Source organism: Etheostoma spectabile, chromosome 2 (assembly GCF_008692095.1).
Source record: "Etheostoma spectabile isolate EspeVRDwgs_2016 chromosome 2, UIUC_Espe_1.0, whole genome shotgun sequence".
Taxonomy (NCBI): Eukaryota; Metazoa; Chordata; class Actinopteri; order Perciformes; family Percidae; genus Etheostoma; species Etheostoma spectabile.
The window spans coordinates 9,331,580-9,358,101 of record NC_045734.1 but is presented as its reverse complement, the minus strand read 5'-3'; the positions used below and the strand labels follow the sequence as shown (position 1 = coordinate 9,358,101).

Sequence of the window (26,522 nt, the reverse complement as noted above, 5' to 3'; positions counted from 1 at the left end):
GACGTTGGTAATGGTTTAATTAGTGCTATTAGAGCGGGAGAGAGAGGACACAAACAAGAAATGAGGGATTGTGTTAAACCTCAGACTGAAGGGAGAAGATTGCAAACTCCTACTCACTTATTCTTTCTTGCTTAAAGGGACAGGCTCTCCATGTTTTATCTCTACATAGATAGTCATTAAAATGAGCAGTTTTCTTTGCCCCAAAGATACTGTTGAAGATGATCGCCAGTTATATCGCTAGCAATAGAGAAATAGTTGTTGACAGAACGTCAATGTCCATGACTATGATAATAAAATACAAATATGTAGATTTTTCCTTTACATTGTCAAATATATTATCAAAATGTCTGAAGAAATAGTGTCAGGTTTTCCATTAAAATGCACAGCAAGTGACAAGGCAATCTTGACACAGCAGCCAATTGTCACTCAAATCATTTTACAACATTGTAATAATACTACAATAAACTTAGCTAAAGCAAAAGGTCTGACGGCTTTTTGGTGAAATGTGCTATGAACTAACAGGAAAGGGCAGTAAAGTTCTTCAACCACTGAACAGAAAATCTGTTTGATTAAAGGTCTGCTTTACAGCGGCAACCTACCAATATTTGGAGCAGTGGTGAAAAAACAGGAGAGAAAAAGGAAATGAAAAAACTCAAAAGAAAAAGAACAGGGATACAGTAGAGATTCGCATGGAGGAGAGAAAAGAGGACAACAGTAAAAGAGCAAGCTGAAGCTTAAACACACAAGGGAAAGGGAAGGTGGGCTGGGCGAATTAACTTTCAGGACACTCTTGACACCCAGAAGCCAATCAGATTTTCATTAACTGGCAGAGGGACAGGCAAAGCTGGCACAAGCTAATTAACCTCTGGATCTCTCACTGCCAAAGGAACACGGAGGGAAGTTCTGGGATGCCAGGGAAGAGTGGAGGAGAAGGAGACAGGGGACGCCCTGGGCAAAGGCCTTCGGGTTGGGGAAATGCGTGAGAGTGCAAAAAGGCCGGACAGAGCTCTAAATATGAAACGGGGAGAGTGGGTTTTACCAGAGAAAAAGGGGTCATGTGAAGTTTCAGGTGGTTAATTGAGATGTGTTTGTGGCAGTATAATTAGATTTAAAAGGTGTCTTTATGTGTAATATGTAGTATGTTAGGTAACTCGTCAGGCTACAAAGCTTCTGCGTGAATGTCTGTGTCGTGTGTGCAAAAAGGGTCTGTAAATGCATGCACATGTATGTACTTTATGTGTGTAATGAGCATCTCTGCGTAACCAATTATTTCTCCAAGCTACAGTGAGAATAACTTGAGGACTTGGACGCGTCTTTGAAGATACTGTACTATGAAGGATGCAGTGGTATGGACCGTTCAGAGTTCATTACTTCCTTGTTTTTGCCAGCTGCAGATCACTTTTCTGTCTATTGTTTCTTTGGAAATAATCTTTTGTGTAAAACAACAAACATAAAGACACTACGGCTGCAATTAACGATGTTCAGTAATAATTAATCTGCCGATTATTTTCTTGATTACTCGCTAACCGAGTCTATGAAATGTTAAAATGAAAATGGCATTCAAAACTTTTTGGAGTTGAGGATGATGTCTTTAATTTGCTTGTTTTGTTTGGCCAACCGTATAGAACCAATATATTAAATATACAGTCACATATTACGGCTGGTCGATTGGACAATTTATCCGTTGAGTACATTGCTGGCTTTTGTTTTTGGGCTGACGGTGGCCAGGTGGGACATTTTAACATCTCAGCCAACCCTATTATATATGACAGCAAAAAACAGCCAATACTTACATCTGAGAAGATGGAACCAGAAAATGTTCGACATGTTTACCAGAATGCGTAATTGATTATCACAAATGTGGTCGACTAATTGGTTAATCGACTTATCGTTGCAGCTCTAAAAGACACAAAATGAGCGAAGATAATGTCCATCCATCTACTGCTTGCAATAAACTGATAGTGATATGTGGTGTTTGTTGGTGTGTGTGTATGTGTGTGTGTTCTACATGTATCTTACCGTGGAATAGTGCCCTGGTAGATGAGCTGGCTTCTGCGGGGGAAGAGCTCTTGGAGCGCGAGTTAAAGGGTGATTGTCTGAAGCACTCGTCCAGGAATGGACTGAAACATGATTCATAATAATACTAACAGTTACAAGGGTAATACATTAAATACATATTTAAATTATATTCCAAAATGCAGGTTATTACCTATCATAAAGCAAATACACAGAATGATTGACTCACCTGTTTATTCCCACCATGTTACTGTCTTTGTGGTTGTTGGCTTTGCTGACTTTTTCTGAAAAAAGAAAAAAAAGGCACAACAACAAGACCAAATCAAACACAGTCAACACCATACCATTAACATATTTATATTTGACCATTCCTATTTATTCATTACTCAATTTAAATCCGACCTCATGGCATTCCAGAAAAAGACAGTACATGGACCTTGAGTTAAGAAACTAGTGTTTTAGGTTTTCACTTTAAGTCCTGAGTCAACTGTATTGAACAGAGATTTAGACGTAGATGTATTTAGATGCCACCATGAATTCCGTCTGTTAAGAAATGGTTACCAAAATGTCCAAAAGCTACAGAGACCCATGGGATCAGCAGAGAAGAAAAAAGTTAAACCGTTTATTAAACCGTGTGCACAGATTCATAATCCGTGCGCACGTGAGAAAAGTAGAAAAGATATTCAGATTCAAACTTCTGGGATCAATTACTCTATAGCGAAATATTAAATCACAAATGACGCATCTTTCCTAACGTAGTCAGGTTAACAATGAGCTACAAACTATTTTTTTTTTTTTTTAATCAAAAACGAGCCATCCACCAGCCTGGAGAAATAAGACTGAGCTCTAGTAGCAGCCGGCGGTGCATAGACGTAAATAAACTACAACACAAAACTTAAAAAATATTTATTAATTTAATGATTAATTAGGGTAGTGTCTCCAAACTTATGTTTTAACAAGCTGTAGTACAACTAGGAGGAGACAAGTTATAATTAAGGTAAGAACATATATAGAATATCTTTCCCATTTTGCTCCAGTTTATAAAACCGTGAGCACAGATTCATAATCCGTGCACAAAGTTTATTAAACTTATTAGTTTTCTTTTTCTCAGCTGACTCCAGGGGGGCTCCGTATAAAGCTTCCTTACACATTGGCCATTATAGAAAAGAAACAAACACTATATTATCCTGAATCCTTCATGTTTAACTCGGCTATTAAAGCACAGGTTGGTCATGCCAGCATGGGGTGTACTGGCCATCTGGAGTAGTGGGAGTCTCTCTGGTGGGCCTGCTGACCTGTGAGCCGAAAAGTTAGCCCAACAACACCAACATGAAAGGATTTTTTTTTTTTTTTTTAAATGGGTGGTCACATCAGACAACCCAGATGGCACGTTTGTGTACGGCTGCACTCTTGTACGTAAATGGGGAAAAAAAACATTACAAACACCTCTCAATATTATTGAGTCCATTAGCACTGACTGTGGCATCAAAAACTGTTGAATCAGCACAGCTAATGTCACGTCAAGAAAGAAAAATTTTGGATATTTTTTTTTTTTTAATTTGATTGCATTGCACAGCTCTACCTAAAAGACCAGTACTCTGTATACAATAATATTCAAAAGGACATTTCTTCTATTCTTTGGACACACTATAAAAGTTATCGGGCCAAAACTATTCAAATATTCCATAGAACTACTTTATGAAGAATAAATGCAAAAGGTTTGTCCAACTGGTGATTATCAAATTAACCTCTGTCTGAACTGCAATGCAGAGTTTTTTCCCAATTGCACAATAACACCTGATTGTGTGCTGCACTGTTCGTCTCTACTATGCCTAACTTCGGTAGGTTTGTCTTTTTCCAACATCGCAACATGCTGCTCAGAATAATTACAGTGAAGCGACCAAACAATGTGATTGATCAATCACCTGCTGAATTAGACGTCTCCTGGTGCTTAATAAGCCAGTATTATAGTTCACAAAAAATGTGATATTTTCTCTTGACGTTAGTGGAGGTGGTCCTTATTTCAGTCAAGGGTGAAATTAATAGAATGAGCCAAACGTGTCAATAACTGCTTGGGTTTTCCAGAAAGCACCTTGAGGGAGTAGGGACACGTATGCAAGTGGAAAACAGAGTGCATCCAAGTCCACCTCTGTATACCACAGATCCCGAGTGCTGTTGTAACATTTCTAGTTGCTCACAGAGTAATTGAGTATTAAATGCAAATAGTTTTAAGAGGTTTCTAAGTGGTAAGTAAAGTGATAATTGTAAAATTAGCTAACACTACGACATGGCCAGCTGATGTGAGCACAGATTACAGGTTTCAGTATTCATCCGTAGAAAGCACAACACAAAACGCCTGAGAATGGAGCCATACTATATGTGTGAGTTTCAAGGCGATGTACTGAAGTGAATTTCAAAGCTACAACCATCTCAGTGTTCAGAGCGACCTTGCTACTGATGTGTCTCTGAGGTCCTACTGCTCTGGGTAATTCATATTGATTGCTCATTGTGTGACAGCAGCCCACTCTGTTCCAGTCCCCCTCACATTCAGACCCATTTCTAAGGGGGTGGTTGTTGCTGATGCAAGGCTAGTGATGCCCTGGCCTCCCTGGGTGGGCATACTGTGTACCCCTGCTGCCCTCTCTACCCTCCTTATCCTCTGCCTGCCCCCCCCCCCCCCCCCCCCCCCCCCCCCCGCACTACAACCCCCCCTAAACACTCCACTCCGTCACACTGCTCGCCAAGGACAGAGGTCTCTTTTCACGTTGCCATGGAGATGCCGCACGGGAGAAATGTAAAGGGAGGGAGGGGAAGTGCAGGGGGAGAGCATGTGCAGCCAAGTGTGCTTGAGCCGGCATGTCTGAAAACGAGTCGAGAGGGGGGGGGGGGCATTTGTGCAGACACCACTCCCCATGGGGCCTGTGTGAGTGTGTAAAGGTGTGCATGCAAGACTGTGTGGGAAAGAATGACTGTCAATGTGTGAATTTCTGAATATGTGTGAGAGCAAGAAGAGGAAGAAGATTTTACACAAGCTTGTTTCTCTATTTGGCATTTAAGCGAAGCAATTCAAGGCTGGATAGAGCTGGGGTCACAGCTCAGGACTACAAGCCTGACCCCCCACACACATACTCACACAGCACCTTTTCCCTGAGGGGGCGATGGTTCCACCTCAAAGCTCCGTCTTAATCTAGCAATACAAACAGCTGTCTGCTACTTCAATGTCACTTTCATGGCCGTACAGGTAAAAAGCAGGATGTCATTACATGTTGTATATCCTTGACTTTACAACAGAGCCACCAGAGGACAGAAATGGAAACATGTAGGTTTTATGGTTGAGTATCAAAAACTGTCCAAGGTTTACACTGGTGCAGCATGGGGGAAAACAACATGTTGCTGTGCATGCTTTATATATGCGCTTTATAGATGTACTGTTGCTCAGAGTGTGTGCCTAACAGCGTACATGTCTGGAGGGAACATACCTGACAATTTGAACAGTAGTTCCGAGGCCATTTTGACCGATATGTCTTGGGAGAATAGGTCTTTCTGGGGGCAGGCCAACGTCTCGGGGAGGTTACTCATTGGCTCGGTCTTCTCACTAGCCCCTAAAGTGCTGAAGGCCAGCAGGTGAGAGGCAGGTGGGTTGAGTTCTGCAGGGGGTGGGTCCACCTCCATGGGCTCTACCTTTACTTTCACCTTGTACTGATCCTGGTACTGATCTTTGTTGTTCTCTGCAGATGAGGAGGACAAATACAAGAGGACAAATACTGGTTAGACTCTGAAGAGATTTAACCGTTATACATTATTGTGATGCAATGCAATAGCCTTTGCTTTTGTGTCTTTGTGCTGATAATACTCATCTATGTTTACTTAAGTAGGATATTGAATGCAGGACTTTAACTTGTAATGCACTACTTTAACACAGTGTTATTAGTACTTTTACTTAAGTAAAGGGCTCAAAAGGCTTAGCATGACATATGAGACCCTCATGATACCCATCTTTATCGCCTTGATATGGAAAAATCCACACAAAACTACTTAAATAATCCAAGCTAAAAATCCCCAAACGGGTTTGACTCCGACCTGTGGCCCTTTGCTGCATGTCATTCCCCGTCTCTCTCACCCTTTCATTTCTTCACCTGTCCTGTCAATAAAAGGCCTAAAAATGCCCCCAAAATAATCTTATACAAAAAAACAACACTTTTTGGATTTAACCCGGCTGTACAAGTAAATATTGCATCCAGCATACACATAACAGATGTCGTATAGACTGAAATAAGGAATGCCAAATAACAGTCAAAACATTGCAGTTAAAGCCGAGATGAGCCGGTTACTATCTAACTATGTAATCATTAGAGCAAGCGGGCATCAACAAGTCACACTGTCGCATGGGAGCTGGGAGGCTCCAGCAACTCATGTACGTTCACTGAAGCAAACAAGAAAGACGGCAAACACTATAAATGGTAACTAAGAATCAAGTAGGATAGAAGAGTCTCGGATTGAATGTCGTTTTCATTCAGCATGTAAACAATGGACTGAAAGGGTGAAAACAGCTGTTGACTCACTTCTCATACAAGTTCAAGAGGTGAGGCAAAGTGAGCAGGCTAAAAATAGTCGAGATGGCATCTGCTAGGAATGTCTCAAGCCGATCTGCAGAATCAAACACTGACTCTCCGCTCTCTATGGATATAAACAAAAGGCTAAAGGCAGCCATAAAAGAATATTGGAGAATATTCATTAATTCAGAGCTATCCCGTTGTTCTCCAGTGGCCGCTGTGGTCAAATTTATTTGATTAAATGTAGGTCTACTTTAGGCTACAGTAAGTATACACTGCAGCTTTAGTACATACATACAGTAAATACATGAATAAATCATTGATTGGTACACCCGTTAGCATCTCTGTATCCAAGGTATCTGATCTTTGACTGCAGGGATGGCAGGAGGCAGTGTCTCAGTGTGGTGACAAGCAGGAGCAAGACAAAGCAGTGGGGTTGATACAGTGCTGCTGACATGGCGACTCAGCACGATTATGGAATACATGAATTTGGCAGGGCATTGGGAGCAGTGGGAGGGGCAGGGGGTTGGCCAGAAGAGCTGGAGAAAGAGTAGGGAGGGAGGGAGATAGAAGACAGTAACCCTGCGCTAACCCTGCCACCCCTCCCCTTCACATTCTCCACTCCTCTGCTGAACGAGGCCAGTGTAAGAGACCAAGACTGGACCTGCAGTACATTGTGTGCACGTGTGAACACGCAAGAGTACTGTATCAGTATGTGTGTATGCAACTGTGTTTATGTGAGTGAATTAAAGTGTAAACTCCCCCTTGCCACCTCCCTAAAGTCCAGGTGTAGCCAGCATGTGGGGGACATTGACAAGCATCAGCCGTGCTAATCCCTTAATCAGGTGGCCAGAGTTGGCCAAGAGTAACCTAGGAGAGGCGGATGGAGGGGCAGAGCAGAGGAGAGAGGCGGGAGGGATGGGAGGGGGCACAGCTCTGTAAGGGTCAACAAAGGGACATGCAAGCTTCCATCATTGGATCACCACCCTAACGGCAGAGGCTGAGTGGACGGCTGCACTGCAAAAACACACAGTTACACACACAAAAAGGCATCCATGTATCAACACATACTATATGCACTTGAGCTCCCAGCGCAGGGACAAGCATGCTTACAACTCAAAGAGCCATTACAGTAAGGTCACGTGACCCAGAGAGAAAATATTTGTCCATAAACACACTGACACCACGTTGAAAGCACTGCATCACAGTAGGCTAGATCAGAAGTCTACCTGTCGCACAATGAAAACGTGGCCTTACTCCCACGATAATAATAGCTATGGCTTTTTTGTCAGGGTCATGACCTAATGTTCTGAACTCCTAAAAAGCAGCCCTCTGTCTGCCTGAATCCAGCTTGTGTGTGTGTCTGTAAGTGAGAGCGTGAGAGTGTGTGTGCGTGTGTGTGTTTGTGCCCTGTGTGTCTATGGGCGCATGTGTCATCCCCTCTGGTGCAGAAGCCTCTTTTGTGATATACCAGTAGCCATTAGGCCACAGATCAGGTCTGGAAGAATGCATCTGTACAAAAGTGTCTGTGCCCTTTCTCAAAAAATATCACAGCCTCTCCCTAAAGTCAGAGTTGCTCCAATTTCTCTGAATATTATTAGTTAATTAATTCAAAATATGCCTTTAAAAAAAAAAAAAACATTATTAAGAACTATGGGAAATAAAATAGATTTAAACTACAGGCTATCAAGTAATATGTGGTTCTATACATTTGTATGATACACCGAAAATGAAAACTGCTATGTGGTGGTTTACATTGTGATTTTTCAAAAACACGCCAACACATAGTGGCAATTTTGTGGTATTATATGTGAGATAAGAGAAACAAGGGAAACCAACTTCTTTGGTATTATTTCATTAGATATAATCTAATTTATTACGTTGTCATGTTCAAGTTTGGCCTAGATTTTGAAAAATATTAATCATTGGGACAACATGGTCCAAAGTAACTGTCTATACTGTTAACAACATCATATTGTTCTATATAAATACAATTTAAAAAACCTTTAGTGCAAAAATTCTATTGATCTTTTCTCCCACGAAGGTTTCAAAAGTGATTTGCTCAAATGTTTTGCTAATTTAGGAGCAGTCATAACAATTAAATACACGTGTACACATCTTTGTTATACTGGCTGTTTGTGTAGTAAATAAGCAATGAACTTTTAGTTTTAGTTCGATTTTTGCCTTCAGTCCTTAACATTCATGTCTCTGGATAAACAAATGCATATAGATCCTATTCATGAAGCTCTGCATGTGCTTTTTTCTGATTAGTTAGGTTAAATGAGTTTTTTTCAGCTCCACTTGGTTTTTTAATGGCAAACATATTGCACGGTTTTGCAATGTGTGCCGATGTGATCTGTATGCCAACCAAGTTCATTTACATGCATATATGTACATACCTTGCTCCCTCTGATGCAGTACTACTCAAGTTTTGAGTCAGAATGAAAGTGACTGGGGTTTGTGCGATGTTCTGTTTTTAGTGATCAACTTTGACCTCAAGTGTCTACTTGAATCTGCGTGGACGTGACAGCCTTTTTTGCTGAGAATATTCAGCAGGAAGGCACAGACCCAGGCCAGATTTGTAACAACACTTAGTTACACCATTAGTGACTTCATGCATGCAAAGTCAGTTTACTGCAACACTTTGATGCTTCAATACCGCAGGAACAAAAACTTGAACAGACAGGCAGTGAGGGACATAGTCAGAAGAAGAGGCAAGGAGGAAGGTTAAAGAAAGGGAAAGAAATTGTCAAACAGCGCCAGAAACACCTGAGGGTAAGAGAGGAAACAAGAAAGTGGGATGAGAGAGAAGAGCTGGGGGAGGACGGAAGGATGAGGAATGGCTCGAGCCTAAATGACAACCTCTCCACCTCTCTGCCCCCCCACCCCCCATCCCGCCCCCCGTTATCCTAGTCTAGCCTTCTCTCTGCTCTGTTATTCTACATCTCTCCATCCCTGCCCCATCTCTCTCTCTCTCTCACCGACCTGCTCAGACAGGGGTGAAGAGTTCATGTGCTTCAAAGGCTGCAGTGTGGAGACTGCATGTCATGTGGGAGCCACAGCAGCCTTGCCTGCAGACTTCACAGACAAGCTGCTGCTACAATTGATCCTCAACCAGCTAGCTCTCAGTAGTTCAGCCTTCCAACAGTTGCAAGCTGCAGCTACATCGGACTCTATAGCGGCACGCTTGATAAACAGCCCATAAGGAGTAAGATAATGGGCCTTATAAAAATGGTCCTAAACAAAAAACATTTGGTACAAGCCAGAGGTGATCCAAGACTAGGAACGTTTTATCGTATATGGCCAAGACAAAAGGCGACCAACGATTTTCCTCGATAATTCTGTCAATCACATCTGCATATAAAACTGCATTTCTGTAAATGGAACCATAGGCAGTGATAATGAGCCAGTGAGACAGAAAGAAAGAAGTGAAAGTGGGAAGGGTGGGAGTAAAGTGAGGTCAGCGAGCGGCCACACTGAGAGGTCATGGTGAGGACACCGTCAGAGCAGTGTAGGGCTTAACATAACGTAATACTGTACAGTAATGCTAGTGTTGTGGATTCAAATGGTGAACTGATTACTGCCTGCTTTGATAATCCATATGGAGTAAATAGTGAATCCTTTCATGTGATTGTATAGATAAATAATGAACATTACAAAAAAGGGGAAGGGAGATATATATATATATATATATATATAAAAAATCGCAATTAATCACACACTTTTTTCTATTCTAAATGTCCCTTGATTTCTTTTTGTCTCATTAATTTTTCTCATTTTAATGCTCTTATCAACATGGAAAAGTGGATCAGCTTTTTTTTTTTATTGAAAACAACCTTGGCATTTAGCCTACTGTAGTGTTTAATTTAACACGTAACATTCTCACTTGGAGTAAATAATCTCTCACACAATGTAACACTGTCAATCAATCAAAGGGTGAAAAAATACTTTGATGAGGGGGTGGAGAGTTCACATCCGCTCAGTGCTTGGCCATCAAGTGGTATTTCAGACTGGACGTGCTGCGATGATAGCTCAGTTCACAATGACAAAACACACCAATTACTTTGGTGTATCGCGCTCGCCATACACTCAAAACGTAACGTTACTATTCTTTGGCCGGCTCACAAGCCCAAACAAGTGTGTGCGGCGTGCATGTTTCCCGTCTAGCTAGATCCGGTGTGGTGTTGTAGTTTCTCTAATGTTACTAGTTGTTGCAACAGCATGTGAAAAAAAACTACAAAGTTTGTTAGGCCAAAAAAGAACGTTAAACTCGCAAGAAAAAAATTGACACCGTTAAAATGGTTTTGCGTTAACCCCGTTAATAACACGTTTAACTGACAGCACTAACACACATACATATATTTGTAGTATAAACAAATTTGCTTGGTAGCGTTTTGTCCTGGAAGCCAAATAAACTGAGGCTTCCCATATTATTTTAACTATTTCTGTTGTTTTACTTTTATTTATGTAAGAATTCTTTTTTTGTCACTTAACAGTTGCTGATACGTTTGATACGTTTTCCTAACCTTCAATTGTGCTTTACTGTCATGGTAGGAGTAGGTAGGAGTAGTGCTATGACATGCACGCTCCATACAAACAAGATAGTGTAAGGCAAGGTGTTGGGGAATTTTAAATCAAGTAAATAAACACATTCTACAACCAGTAGACACATGTAGAAAAAACCAACAATGTCAATTATTCTGTCGGCATCGGTCATCCTAAACTGCTTTTAGCCTTCCACTTTGGTTGACTAAATCCCAACCGCTACCTGAAGGTAGCCGGAGATGTACAATGTGTGTTTTTTGTCTGTAACAAGTGCTGCATCAAAGAGCAGAGACATTACACCATTACATCAGGCTGGTCTTTTACAACATGGATGGTATTCTGCTACTTTATTGGTTACATTTTGATGGCAAAATGAAGTGTTGCAGCAGAATTAAAACAGGGAATGTTTTAATTATATGTAACAGCAGCAAGTCAAGAGTTGACTTTTAGGCAGAACAACCCCCCCCCCCCCAAAACTCTTAATGGGATTGATGTGTAACTGTAAGATGATAACAGTTGACAGTGACGATGTCCACATTGTAGGCTGACAGCATGTGGTATGTCACTCAGATGTGGCTCCTACAGTAGAGGCAATCATGTGAAATCTTTTGAGGGAAAGCCAGGTGGAGTTGGCATCCTTTGATTACAAACAACATTAATTATCAATCAATCAATCAGCTTTGGCCACTGTTGTAAGAACTGCCAATGCTTCGGGGAATCAACACCCACTTTCCAATTTCTTTCTTGCTGCATGCAGCTAATTGCTCTGACGCACAGAAAAAAATCAAAACAATACACTTTTCTTAAAAAGCCATGGGCATTAACCATCACTAGAGCTAGGGGACCAAACCAGGCATTAACACCAGTTAATATTAAACCTATATTAAAATGGTAAACCAGAAAAAAGCTCAGATGGAAGGTCCATGTTGCTTTGCTAATGCTGGGTGTGTAAGTCGGTTGTTGTTTTCTATAATAATCATTAACAAAAAGAACCACACAAGCCAAAAAATGTGTTGCTGTCAGTTTGGTTTGAAGTCGTATTGCTCCTTAGTAGTCAATATTGCTTGATGCAACTTTTATTATGAAGGTAACGAGCACTGTAGAGGAGAGAGGTCCAGTGAAATGTCTTCAGAGATGGAAGGCATGTTCCTAAGGAATGAGGAACGAGTTAAGGGAGTACAAAGTGTGATTTCACACCTATAGTGAGGGTGGCTGGATGGTGAGTGGGTGGCACGGCTGTTACCCACACGATGCCAGTCTGCCAGGGCACCACCTAGGGCCCTGTACCCCTCCTTCTCCCTCCCTTACTGTGACGCCATGTTCCCCTTGCCCTGCAACACCAGTGCCCATCTGCTAGGACACGTTAGCCTCTGGCGCCAGGGACTATTTAGCCTGGCGTAATTAGCCCCTAGACACCAGCAGCCTGGTTTTAAACAGATGTGGGGGAGGTAGTGCATGCAAGGCGACTCAACACGACCAACCAATGTTTGATATGGAAGAAAGGAGAGAGGGGGACGAAGAAGAGAGAAGAGAAGTAGAAGTGACCTAGTTAAAAGGAATGATGCAAGTAACGTTACAGCACAATGGGCAGTAATGATGACAACCTCACTTGCTCGGACTGTCCAAAGCCATGGTCGAAGAAGGATGTGTAGCAGAAATCTAATTAGGTTGTGTTCATTTTCTGTACAACAAGCAAATATGAGGAAATGAGACATTTGACAGACAAAAAGAGAGGTTTAGAACCAATACAATGCTTCGTCTAAAACTCCCCAATGTGATTTCCCTATTTAAGTATCCTCACTGGGTTATTGTGGTCTGGGGTTGACCTTTAGCAGGGGACAGAGAGAGGTTACTGTGCCAATGGCCTTGAACCTCATGACCGTAATCACACGTGACTGTAACGACATTGACCTTTCCCTGGCTTTCTCCTTTCCTCCTCGCCATCTTTTTTTTCTCTCCTTCCCTTCCCCCCAGGGTCATTTGAGGGTCCAGACTCTTGTCAAGGCTGTCACTCTAGACAGCCCTCTCCATCTACCGCCCCCACTGTTGCCATGGCAATGGACGGCACTGCGCTCCGAGGACTGTGTGAGGGGGCAGAGGGAGCCAGCGGACGGATGAACGCTGCAGCATATTTCCCTAACCTAGGTCAACCTTGCAGAGCTAGTGTAAGTGATGGGTGGGGATAAACGCCGGCCATGCTGCTTGAGAACCACATAAACTGGCAGGATAACATCAGTGCAAGGAATTGGAAACGCCAGAATTGATGGGAGAGAAAGAGGGATAGCAGTGATGAAACAAAGAACACAGGTGAAGGCAGTACAGTAGAGGAATTACATACTGCCCACATCATTCTCTCAGAGTCGTTTTGATTTAACACAAACGCCAGTATCTTAAATGTGTTTTCTTGGTAGGTTATCATGTCATCTTTGTCTTCCTCAAAAGCACACACAAAAGCATACACACAGGGAAACGTGACCCGGGGGCAGGCAGTTGAGCAGCACACGTGTAGTACCACAGAGCTACCAGCCAGCATGAGTCACTTCGAACACCAATCAACCCAGAGAGAACAATGGCAACTGGTGTGTGAGGTGTCCGTCAAGCATACACACACACTGGCATCAGGAAAAAAAATGTTTTAATATAGCTAGGGAAGCTATCTCTGTTGGTACATACTGATACATACTTCAGCCAATTTTATTCTTGACTGCGTGAGAGATACACTCCAGCAGCCCACAGCGGACAAACACCTGGCCATAATACACTTGAACTGGACCTTGCATTCAGTAGGGATTTTGGATGTACTGTAGGCTAAAATACGCAGCAGCTTTAAACTTTATTTAGCAGTGACACAAAGTGTATAGTAATTGAAACAACTGTTAAAACAACAACACAGGTGCAGCAGCACACGCAGAGTGCTACAAAATAAAGAGTGCCTGTCTGAGGACTCGTTCCCAACATTCTTGCGGAGCTCAAACCAGAAGCTGTAAAAGCTAATTCATTGGATGAGTTTAGTGTTCCACACAGGTCAAGGGATGCTGTCAAATATCTTACTGTTTAACTATCTGTCATCTTCTGCTATTTGAAAGTTTTGTTTTGAAAAGGAAACTACTGCACAACACAAAGCAAAACTGATCCTAAACGCACTGCTTTTTGTTCACAATTTTGTAGTAAACCATAGATGCATGCTATTGTAGAAAGAAAATGAAGGGTCAAGACAAGTCACCTAAATATCATCACAGAGGATACAAAGGCTCCGCAGCCACCATCTAGAGCAGAGTTACTATTTCACCACATACTTTTACCCACAGGTACACTTTGCTCACCTTTGAGAAGCCCCCAATTTCAGCTTGGTTAGGTGTGCCATGGTAGAAAACAACAGGACCCTTTAATGGCAGTCAGTGTCATACCTCTGGCCTAAAGCTAACCCTGAGCTGCTATTGGCTGGTCTGAAACTCTAACAGCCGACCAGCACAACAAATAATGGTAACACATGGCCTGTTCTTTCCTAGAAATACTTCTGTAGAAAAGTTAAAATTTATTTACATACATAGATAGATACATACATATATAGTATATGTGCACACACACACACACACACACACACACACACACACACACACACACACACACACACACACACACACACACACACACACACACACACACACACACACACACACACACACACACACACACACACACACACACACACACACACACACAATGTATATATTTTTTTTTTTCTTGGATTTAGAATAACTAATTGTGTGGATAGGCCCATTTGCCATTTGAGAACTATAAAGCTCATTTGCATCTCCCCCTTATCGTAAACATGCACAGATCCATACATGCACACACCCTACCTGAAAGCTTAATCAGCAGCTCAGAGGCCACCTTAACGTTGATATCCTGGCTCAACAAGCTGTTCTTATCCATTGGGCTTCCATCCCTTGGTTTCAGCGACCCTGGGCGCTCTGTAGACGCTGCAGCCCCCACTGGCCCGTCCTGGCAGAAAGCCGCAGTGAAGCTTGGCTGTACCTGGCTTTGGGACTGGGAGGATGGTCTAGGGCTCGACGCTTCCTCCACTTTGGACTCTTCCTTCAGGTGGAATGGAGACTTGAGCGTCTCCCTCTGGTTGGCTGCTGCAGCCAGAAAGAAAAGAAATCAAAGGAATGAGACAAAATTAAGAAAGAATTTCAAAAGAAATGCTCCAAATACTGATTGTAACCAAATAAGTGAGGTTTGTTGGGTATTTTGGAAGGTGTATGTAAAGTTTAACACAAAAATAATAAGAGGCCATATGTACGCTCTGCATTCCTTCTATTACTGCATCTGCCTTACATTACTTACTGAGTTTAGGGCTGCAATTAACAATTTACTAATTATTGATTAATCTGGTGATTATTTTCTCGATTGAGCAATTAGTTGTTTGGCTTGTGAAATGACCAAAAATGGGGAAAAATGTATATCAGTGTTCTCCAACGTCTTGTTAGTTACTGTCATAGATGAGTTACTAGAGGAGAAACTGCAACACATTCACATTTAGTAAACTGGAATCAGTGACTATTTCCTTTATTTTTTTTCATAAAAATGACTCAAACCGATTGATTATCAAAATAGTTGGCAATTAATTTAATAGTTGATAACTAATTCATTAATATTTGCAGCTCTGAGTGAATGGCAAAAGGTTTTTAGGACTTGTTTGTACCCAAGGGTAACATACTGCATTCTGTATACCACTCAACCTCTGGCCAGTGGTGAGCATCTTAAATGTATTATAGTGCTAACTGAAACTAAACTGAAGTTTAATGTTTATTAGAGCCCGACCGATATATTGGCGGGTTGAAACAATTTGTATTAGCATTTATATTGGCCAATGGAAAAACATAATATTAATAATAATTTCCTCTTTTTTTTTAAAGATTCATTCATCAGAATCATTTACTATATAATGACAAATAAATATTTCTGATAAATGAATATTTAAAAAATAAAATAAAAACAGACAGTCAACCATAAAGTGATTGTTGGCATTGAATAGTTTGTCCACCAGAGGGCACTCTACAACGTCCCTGTTGGCTGTTTTTTTTTTTGTTATTGTGTTTTTATTCAAAGGGCTTTAAGTGTTATACTTTAAGTTTGTCTTTTTATAGATTTCATCAGAAATTTAATATATTTTGATGTTTCTCTGTTCTGTGGATTTTTTTTTGATTTTTTTAAAATGTACAATCGGCCAATATATCGGATTTTTAAATAACCAAATATTTGTGTCGGTAAGGCTCTATCGGTTGTGTTTATATGCTACAAGCACATTAAATCAACATTTCCTATAGGGGAAAAGGACTATATATGCACAACATAAAAGTATAATACGTGAAAATGTAGATTAAATGGAACACAGTGGATTTTCAGTCCTATTGCTGCAAGAGACACCACAGGTGGTGTGCTGTGGGCCAACACAGACGGTACAACCTCATGACTGTCCTCTCAGTCTTTAGGGCATCTGCAACAAATTTCCAATTTATTTCCCTCCTCTTTTCTCCTTCACACTACCCCCTCCCCTTCCCATTAATTTCTTAACATTTTATTCTCAGCCCTATTCTACTTCAAGTCTGGTTTCCTTATCCTTTCTTGCCCCGGACGCGTCTGAATCCTCTTCAGACGTAAGGACATGAAATAATTCCTGTACTTCTGTAGAGCGCGATAGCAATCAGCTGAAGTCTTTGCCATCTCTGCAGTGTGTAGCCTAGGTTAGAGAGTGAACTGTCACATGGATCCCTCTGCTCTAAAGCCATCTTCAAGAGAAACTGGGCCACATCTAATCCGCCTTAGATGAATAATTAATAATTAGACATGGAGCAACTTCCGATAGCCGCCAAGAAAAGAACAGAGGGGCAAGCGCCTCTTTGTGTCTCTCAGCACGTACCACTACACTCTGCACTAAAATAAAGGTTTAAATAGGCTAAGGCTTACAACACTGTGGACATTTAAAATGGCTATAGAACAGTGAGAGAAACTGCAGATATACAGTATGTTTAAAATATGTATTATGTTTGCCTGTGCAAAGCTACTTGATATCTTCATTTCATTCAGTGCAACTATGGAAACCGTGGGCAAGGTTAAAGAATCCTATTGTCCACTATTGTAACCTGATTTACAACGGGTGCACCAACCCATTTTTCAGAAACAAGTACAGCACTAAGTACTTCATTGAGAGGATTGGCTGTTGGCAGCACAGACCTGAATACATGAAACTTGAAACACTTATATGCAGCATATAGGCAGCATGGTGGTCCAATGATTAGCACTGTGGCCTCACAGCAAGAAGTTTGAATCCAGGTCGTCCCACACCTTTCTGTGTGGAGTTGTTTCCCCCACCATCAAAAAAACATGTATTAGGTTCTCCAGATGCAGATCTGGAGTTGGTCCCCGGGCGCTGTAAATGGCTGGACGGATAAAATGCAGAGAATGAATTTCGCTACATCTATGTGTATGTGACAATAAAGTACCTTTACATGAATGTGTGTGCAAGTTATGTGGTTGCAAAATATTACAATGTCACATTATTGGTAAATGTAAAATAGTTGTTTTTTTCCTGGTTTTATAAAATAATGATTTTGTTTTTTTTGTAATTTGTTTTTTTTTACTTATTATGGTTAACTAGATAATAGAGACCTGCCATAGAAGGAAGTCTGGAAAGAGATTTTTATCTGCTTTGAGCAACCATGAAGCTTGTAGAAGTGTGTGTAGAACCGTATTATCTCAGAAATTTTAGCATGTTGTTGTTTGCCAAAAGTAAAAAACAAATAAGCCACTATGGATGAAACAGTATCTGCAACGGTGGTGTTGTGATTTAGACAGTTTCACACGTGAGTCACGAAGCAGAGCCTGGTTGCTATGGTGAAGTTTAAAAGGCAGGCTATAACATATGCTAATGATATCCAAATGTGGAAAAGGTTGCTTTCTGTATTTGCCTTTGTTAATTGTAAAAATATATGCACCTCAAGAGTTACTTTTCCTTACAGCAGAATACGTTCGTAATATGATGTAATTGTAAGGGTCATGCATTCTTTTCTGAAATAAACAGATTCATTCGCTGCTGCTCCAACAGACACCACAGCTGAGGAGCTGCTAAGGAGCTACACGTATTAGTACTGGTTCACCTCTGTTATTACCTTTATTCATTCAAAATAAAAATTATTAAAATGTATATATCATATTAACATTTATCATTTATATTTTTTAAATTCCTCATCTAATACAATTTAACTGTGGCCAAGTAGGATACCAACAAACAAATCTATATATCCTATGAGCCCTCTTCCCGACCCTTGACACATCATCAGTTTACACCTCCTCCCCCCCACACACACACACGCACACACGAACGAGAGAGAGGCTATCACTCTTGGGCAGACTACTGTCCAGTCTCCTCTGGCCCCAGCAGAGATCTGCTCCGCTCCTCACCCTACCGTCTCACCTAACATCTCTAACCGCTACAGGGCACCCGCCCCCTGCCCGCATCATCAATCTGCGCCGGCTCCAGACCCTTTGATTAATGATGATCTATGCCGGAGGGGTAGAGGGCTCAGGGACAGGGGATACGGGGCAGGAAAAGGGGACAGGTGCTGGTGTTTTGACCACCCATGTGGTGCCACGATGCCACAGTGCCACACTATGGCAGTTTGCAGTTCAAGAGGGGGGGGGGGGGGGGGGGGGGGGGGGGGGGGGGGGGGGGGGGGGGGGGGTGACCTTCAAGTTCAGGGGCAGTGGTGCAGGGTCGCACAAGGCACCAGCTGGAAATGTCACACCGTCAGATGTCAGCGGGCAGGCTAAGTATAACCTGGTCAGCACCTGGAAGGACGTCCTCTAATTAGAAGCGTGTTGGGCCATGTCGGATCAGACAGGGACAGCACACTTGGTCACCGCGTTACAAACACACAAAAAATACACTATCCCATACACCCATGCACACACTTTACACTCTACATATATCTTAGGAGAAATCCCTACTTTATGTTGTCACATACAGCAGTATGCGCGCTGTGTAATGCTGCAGTCAAACCATATACAAATGCTGGGCGGCACTAAAGCCACAGACAAACACAAACTCAACACAAACTTAAGATTCCCAAATTCTTCTTCTCTGTGGCCTTATGAGAACGAAACAACCCCAGGACGTGCAATCACACACCAAGTCACACCACTCCAGTGACCTTTTGGATTGTTGCTATAAATAGAGTTTATTTCCACTCAGAATCTATGTTACAGAGCCCAATGAATTATTAAGTAGCCTAATCCAATGGGCACGTTTTTTTTTTTATTCCTCTAAGCTGATGGCTCAATAACAAAAAGCCAGAGCACACTACCAACAGGAACAATTCAGCCTGCAATGCCAAGCTTACACTTTGGCCTTTTGTCGGTCAGAATTTCACAGTCACAATAGCATCATGCGCATACAGTCTCTGGCAGATCAGCTTGTGAAGTGAACACCGATCTGAGGAGCACATGGGCATCTCTGGGTGACTGGGCATCTATTCTGTGAGCGTTTTGCCTGTGTGAGTACATACCCAGGCCAATGTCAGCCCTCTGCACATGATACTGTACGGCTGGTTCTAGCTCAGGGTTGATGATGCTATCAGTTTGTCTCCATGTTATCACACCCTTCTGACACCTGCCACCAATGCTACTTTCATTGCCGTTCTCTTTCCTGTTTCTCTCCCCCTTCACCACGCTTCTCTCTCGTGCCTCATCCGTCTCGCTGCCAGGCGCTTGTCCACTCCACCTCACCTCTCGCTCCGTGGCCAGGGCTGCCGTCAAATAACTTCATTAGCTTTCCACCTCTGTCACGCCGGCCCGCTCCCTTCTGACAATTGGCTGCTGTATTCTCCCGGAGGAAAAAAAAAACAAAAAACACGGGGCTACGTTGGGCAGGTTGAGAACCCAACAATAGCTGACAGTGTGCTAGACACTGGACAGTGATACTGATGGCTGCAGTGGGGATGTATGGACCAGAGGTCACACACAAAAGGCCTGCCTGTGTCTGCTCATGCAGAGCTGGAAAGCAAGGGACATGCAGATGAAATCTAGATGCTCACAAGTGACAAAACTAAAGACAGGACATTTCTAAATTCTGTGTCAACTAAGCGATGGTGCAACAAAGCCAAAGTATTTCTATAATACACGTCTATACATACTACTACATTCAATAGATGCCGCTTTTGGTGTTGAAATATAAAAATGTATATTAAATCTAATTAAATAATACAACAAAACAAAAATAATGTATATATATCTTGGTTAATGACATGATAATGCAGGATTTCTAAAAATCCTTTAAAAATTAGTCAAGATTTTTCATGTGCATTGATAAAATTCTGCCTGGGAATCAATTCAGTGTAGCAAAGCATTGCATGCAATATCCTCTCCCAGGAAAAAAGATAAATAAGACAACTGCAGAAGCATCATGACAGATGCAACACCTCCCACAACCCCCTGCATGCCAATTATTCACACCCAGCCAGGGTCAAGCTCGTTGTGCCTGTGTCACCGCAGCGGGGTGTGTGTGTGGGGTGTTGTGTGTGTGTGTGTGTGTGTGTGTGTGTGTGTGTGTGTGTGTGTGTGTGTGTGTGGTCATTATTAACTCAGGGTCCACTGGGCACAGGGTAGGGGCTGTGCATTTCAAAGTGCCTCTGTGGCTTTCATCTCTGAATCAAAATGTGGATCACACTAGATAGCTAACGGTTGTGTCAGCGTGCAAGGATAAAAATCAAAGGGTATCACTATAACACTCAATGGAAAGCAGGACAGCCCAAAAATGATATGCTTATTATGTCAGAGGTCAGGAAGAGTTCACTGACTTTTTATGCCTGGGGAACTCGATGCAACTCCCTCTTTGCCTCTTTCTCCCTCTCCCTCACTTGCTGTCACTTTGTCTCTTTTTTATCTTTCCCTGTCCAGCTTTTTTATACCCCCCTCCATCTCCCCCTCTTCCACCCTCCTTCTCCCAGGCCTTGTGGGATTGAGGCTCTGAGACAGCAGTGTAAAAGCAGGAGGGATGAGCTGCCCGTGTACACATTCAATCTGGGTTGGCAGGGAGGTCAAAAGAAATAGAGTCTAGAGGTCCCAGGAGGAACTTCCTCACCTCTCCCTCCCTGGCTGCTCAGTGGCATGGGTAAGTCTCACAAAGACCTGAGCCCAGCTCTTCTCAGTTTCATAAACCTCTATCTTTCGTTTTGCCCCCCAACAAAGGGAGAACTTTGTGATCAAAGAAGCAGTATTCATTAAAACTCATCATCATGCATTCAAGTTCAACGTCCTCTCGTCCTGTCTTTTTATATTCTTCCTCATTCTCCTTGAATGATGCCCCGACTAAGATGTCCGCCACTTGACACTGGACTGACATTGTGAGGAGCCATCTTGGCTCCTCTGGGAGTTGCCTGGACTTGATTGTGCAGTCTGGGAGTGAAGTGCAACTGGCACCCAGGGGGCATCCATGTGGAGCCCGGGCGTGCGAGATCGAGGGGGAGTTAACTAAGCTGGCCCAGTCCCTGTGCATCCTGGCGGGGTCGCAGGATGGCGCTGAGGGCGCTAATCATTTCAAATTATGAATTCCTTTTTAATTATGAATTATGCATACATTTTTAATTAATCTAATGTTCCCAGGGTTTTTTCCTCCCATCCTCGCTCAAGATCTCAATCTAATTACACAGCATTAAGTGGAAGAGTGGCAGCCGTAGCCCCGACCCCGACGTTGAACCCCGGTCAACCTTTTCCCATCAATCTTGCCATCCTCGCTGAGCCCATCCTTTGATATTTTGCAACATGGTGAAATGCATCTAAACACAATGCGGTCCTAGTATACCTTAGAGCAGCATGTTTGTCAAGGTTGTTAAAATAATGCTGTATCGGAAAGCTGGGGACAAATTCCATGTCACACTGCAACTTTACAAATACCAAGAAATAGTGAATATTGAGGTGCACACAACCAGGTAGTCATTATTAACTGCAAGAAAGGGCAAAACTTGGGAAACTTCAATATTTAAATGAGGCTTAAATGAGTACAGTTGTTCTATGTAAACAATCCTTAATGCAGCACTCCCAACAGACTTCTTCTACTTGTCATTTTCAGTTGATCTCGTCAGGATCAAGGTTTATTCAACCTTTAGAATAAACTGTGTCACAATTTTGTCAGTTATAATAACACCAACACACAGGCAAAAAGAATTGTTAACAGGAGAAAGATGCCTAGAGGTTACAGATCTTCAACTCCCCTGACAACTGATAAAATGTGGGATTAATCCCACAGCAACTTTTATTGAGGTGCCCTTGAGCAAATCATTTAGTCTCCAACGGCTTCAGTGGAGCTAATCAGTTGCCAACAGCAAAAGACTGGGGATGTACTACTGGGCAGCCATCAAGTGTCATTTTAACTGAGTGCCAAAAATGCCAAAGAAAATACAGTATTCAACCTTGGATGGATAAATAATCTCAAAAATGGTTGAAGAATGTAATATTATTTGGGTATTGTAATTACATTTTAAGCAGATAATACCTTGTTCAAAAAAGAGACCATTTATCTACAAAATGAGATGTGAATATTCTGTACTTGCTCTGATTTAGGTCATGACTTTAGTGATGCTCAGTGGTACTTAAGTTGATTTCTATGTGGATGTTCTACTCTGTTGCTACCAATCATGAATATACACACAATGAAACACTGTTTTTGCATGAGGTGCACTTGAGCTGATGAATACCAAAAAAAGATCCCTGTTAGCCATTTAGCAAAGCATTGTTTAGTCATAAAGCCACTGAAGCTTTACTTTTGAAAAGTAAGAAAAATGCTCATTATCAGAACATTCTCAGTCTACTTACTCCTTCGTGGTATGCTTGGAATACTGTAACTATGCTAAGAATGTCTCCTCTCTTTTGCTAATTCCAACACACTTTTAACAAACACAGAAGTGGCATGACAACAAATCAGATGTGTTGGGCTTAACAATATCCACCATTTGTACGTGTATTGAGCTTCTATCATTGTCATCTTTTGAATATCAATCTACAAATTCAGATCTCATAGATGACATCCTTCCTGTGTTTACACCAGTGTTGCATCAGCTAGGCAGGTTGTTATTGTTATAGTACTGGAATATTTCAAGCCTTTGTATCTGTGTCTACTATGGTTTCCTATAGTAATATAAAAGTCCATATAGAGTATGTGTACTGGCAAGACAATGTTGCTAAAACTTAAAATTTAGTTAAATATAAAGTATTTTGTCTTCCTCAACATCAGTGTCCTTAGGGTACGTTTTGTATTCCTTGGGTGTTGCCCTAACCAGTTTAAAATGTGGTACTTGTGAGAAGGCTAAAAGTCCATGGCCTAGTTTTCTACCATGCTCATGGGAGAGACACATACCCTGTGTACAAGAGAAGGCATCCCTGATATCCTGAAAATGCACAATGGTAGTTAAAGTCTGAAAAACAACAAGACCCACACAGCGCTGGCACATATAGTGTCAACTATTTCTATTCAATTTACTGTATAAAAGGAAAACTCTAGCAGGATTTTAAATTTGATTGCTATGTTAATGCCCATAAAACATCTTAACACATTAATGTATTTTCCACTGTCAAACGCAGACAGTCTTTTCAGTAAAAGGTTCGAGCTAACTCTGTCATTTAAGGCTCCCATTGTTTTAGAATCCATTAAACACTGCTCAAATAGACATACTGCAGCCTTGACCCGAAACAATAAACATTAAACTGTTTACACTTCTTAGGAATGTTATTTCTGGTGACAGTGAAGAATAAAATAAAACTTAAGGCAAAGAAAAGACAACATCTAGCTGGAGATCAGAAGGGATGTCTTCATGTTCAAATTTGAAAGAAGTGATACTTGTTTTTGTATTTTTAAACTGCAATGACTGGAGCTGCAAAGTCAAGTTGAGAAAGCGATACAATAAAGAAAACAGTTATGATAACAGGAATCAAGCTAGTAGTGGGTCTGTGGACACTGTTTAAGTAATAACTACAGTACAGTATGTCCTGTACATTGGTGTTTTTTTCCTTTTTTATATGATGGCAACAAAAGAAAACTAACACCTGCCCACCTCCTCCTTACATCTGGGTTCACTTCACAAGATGATCTGCCAGAGACTGGTGTTAACGCTTTTAATTTCCATAGGCTCTTACCTGCTACCGCAATTACACATAGGCTCCCAAGTCTGCAAAAATATACATATTGACTGAATTACAGCATAAACTATTAGTTGATTAATTGATTAGGTGATAATCAGAAAAAATATATATAAATATAAATATATACTGTTTTTTGATTCTTATTCTCTAAATGGTCGCTTCCTTGCTAATTGCCGACATTCTAGTAGAGATCTACTGAATTGCATTTTTCATTTTATAAAAAATATATAAAACATTTATGCCAACCTGAAAGCTTCATAAGCAGGTCAGTGGCTGTCTTGGTAGTGATGTCAGGGCTAAAGAGGGAGGCTGTGGTTGGACCACTGGGACTGGATCTGAGCCCGACTCCTACCCCAACTCCAGGTAGGTCCAGGGAGTTGGCACTGCTATTAGGACGGTCCCTGCACATGCTAAAGGGGGAGAGCACAGACAGATCTCTCTCCTGTTGCTCCTCCTTGATGTGGACGTGATTGGAGGAAGCCTCGACCGAGGGAGATGTCTGCTGCTGGGTGTCTGAGTGCAGCGGGGACACCTCCGTTCCCCTCAGGTCTGCGGAGCTGCTGTCACCCATCAGGGAGCCCTCGCCCTCAGTGTCGGTGGTGAGCTCTTCTTTCACCTTGACGTCTGTGCGGGGGAAGTGCTGGTGGCAGCGCATGTGAAGCTTCAGGCTGAAGTGACGGGAGGAGGTGAAGGGGCAAAGTTCACACTGAAATGTCTCACCCCGGTCCTGGTGCTGATGTACCTGGAAAAGAAGGACAGGTTTGTGTCAAATACCCTTGTTCTCTCTGGCACTACAGGACATAAAGAGGAAAGACAGGAGTCTTTTCTTGAATTCAGTTAAATATATCTGCAAACATGCAGCAGGGTTTACTTAGATGGAATTGCCATGTAGAGGATTTATTACACGTTTAACTAAAGCATGCATATCCTTTAATGTTAACAATTATATTTCAAGAGCCATAATAGCCACTAATTAAAGATGATATGGGTGGGGGTGACAAGAGGTGCAGGGTCACAAAATGAAGAAAATCCATATCATCTCACCTTCATGTGGGACTTAAGATTGTCTTTGCGAGCACAGCGGAAGGGACACAATGGACACTGGTGGCTTTTCAAGCCTGTGTGGATGACCATGTGTCTCTTCCAGTAGCTCTTGCGTTTGATGACCAGTCCACACACAGGACACTGGAATGGTTTGCCACCATCCTCAGGAGAGCCTTGAAGACACAAAATAACATTGTTACAAGAACAGTCATTAGGGTCATTAGTGTGTTAGTGCATGGAATGCACCTTTGTTACTGTTAAGAAATAAAAACCATGCCTTTCCAAATACTGACTACAGTATTCACAGATCTAGAAGAGGCTACTACTCCACACCTAATTGTGAAAACTATCAAGGGAAATGCCAGCTGGAAGCAATGGAACAATGGAAGTAAAAACTCAAGCATGTTTTAGTAGCCCGATTATTGTTGTTGGCTTCATATCCGGCATCCATTACCGTTTAATTGGTCTTATTAGAAAGAGGCATGATTGCATTACAAATTCTACAAGGGCCTGTCAGGATGGCTTCATAAGTATTCCAGTGCCGTTCCTTGAAAAACATCTGGTAATCAGTGTTTGGTGAAATTACTGTGCTCAGCCATTCATTGACCTGAGGTGTAAAACCTCGAGACTGCCTATTTGCAACAATAAACCGCCATCTGCGGCCCAACCTCTTCAAGCACAGCAGAGATCACAATGCAAAAATGACTTGTGCTTATTCTGACTTGAGCTGAGTGAAGCGGAAATTAAACATGGCAATGTGCGTCAGTGTAGTACCTTCATCTTAGGATTTAAGACAACTGTTTCTATGCTGTAGAAAAAGGGAGAAAGCTTTCTGTACATATTCAAAGTGCAGAACATGCCAATGCAGTAGAGTTTTTTTATAGTGGGACTGGCAAGAGACGACAATAAAACTAGACATGACAATCAATAATCAAGGTCACATTTTTCAGTCTGGCGACCAAACAACTACCTGCATTTTTACCGCGCTGCTCGACCTTGACGGCTTGCGGGTTAGAGCGGACCCCCTTTTTAGCATGCAGATCACAGAATATTACATCGACTGCCTCATCTGTCTGTAGTCAATTTGATCCAGCCATTTTAGATTTGGCGGGGTTGCGACACAATCCCTCAAAAGTGCCCATCCATCTCCCTGAAAACATTCCATTC

General features: G+C 41.9%; 1 protein-coding gene across 3 annotated transcripts in view; it reads right to left on the bottom strand.

Annotated features, from left to right (window-relative positions):
* The window catches only part of znf827 (zinc finger protein 827), a 70,119-nt gene that overhangs the window by 18,239 nt on the left and 25,358 nt on the right, over positions 1-26,522 (bottom strand). For 2 of the 3 annotated variants that reach the window (XM_032534050.1, XM_032534071.1), the window contains exons 3-8: positions 25,356-25,528; positions 24,558-25,053; positions 14,978-15,256; positions 5,496-5,744; positions 2,246-2,300; positions 2,020-2,120 (exon numbers count right to left, since the gene is read on the bottom strand). In XM_032534050.1, coding sequence (XP_032389941.1) covers positions 2,020-2,120; positions 2,246-2,300; positions 5,496-5,744; positions 14,978-15,256; positions 24,558-25,053; positions 25,356-25,528 — 1,353 coding nt within the window. The remainder of the gene's footprint in view (positions 1-2,019; positions 2,121-2,245; positions 2,301-5,495; positions 5,745-14,977; positions 15,257-24,557; positions 25,054-25,355; positions 25,529-26,522) is intronic. The other variant, XM_032534058.1, reaches the window with a different exon arrangement.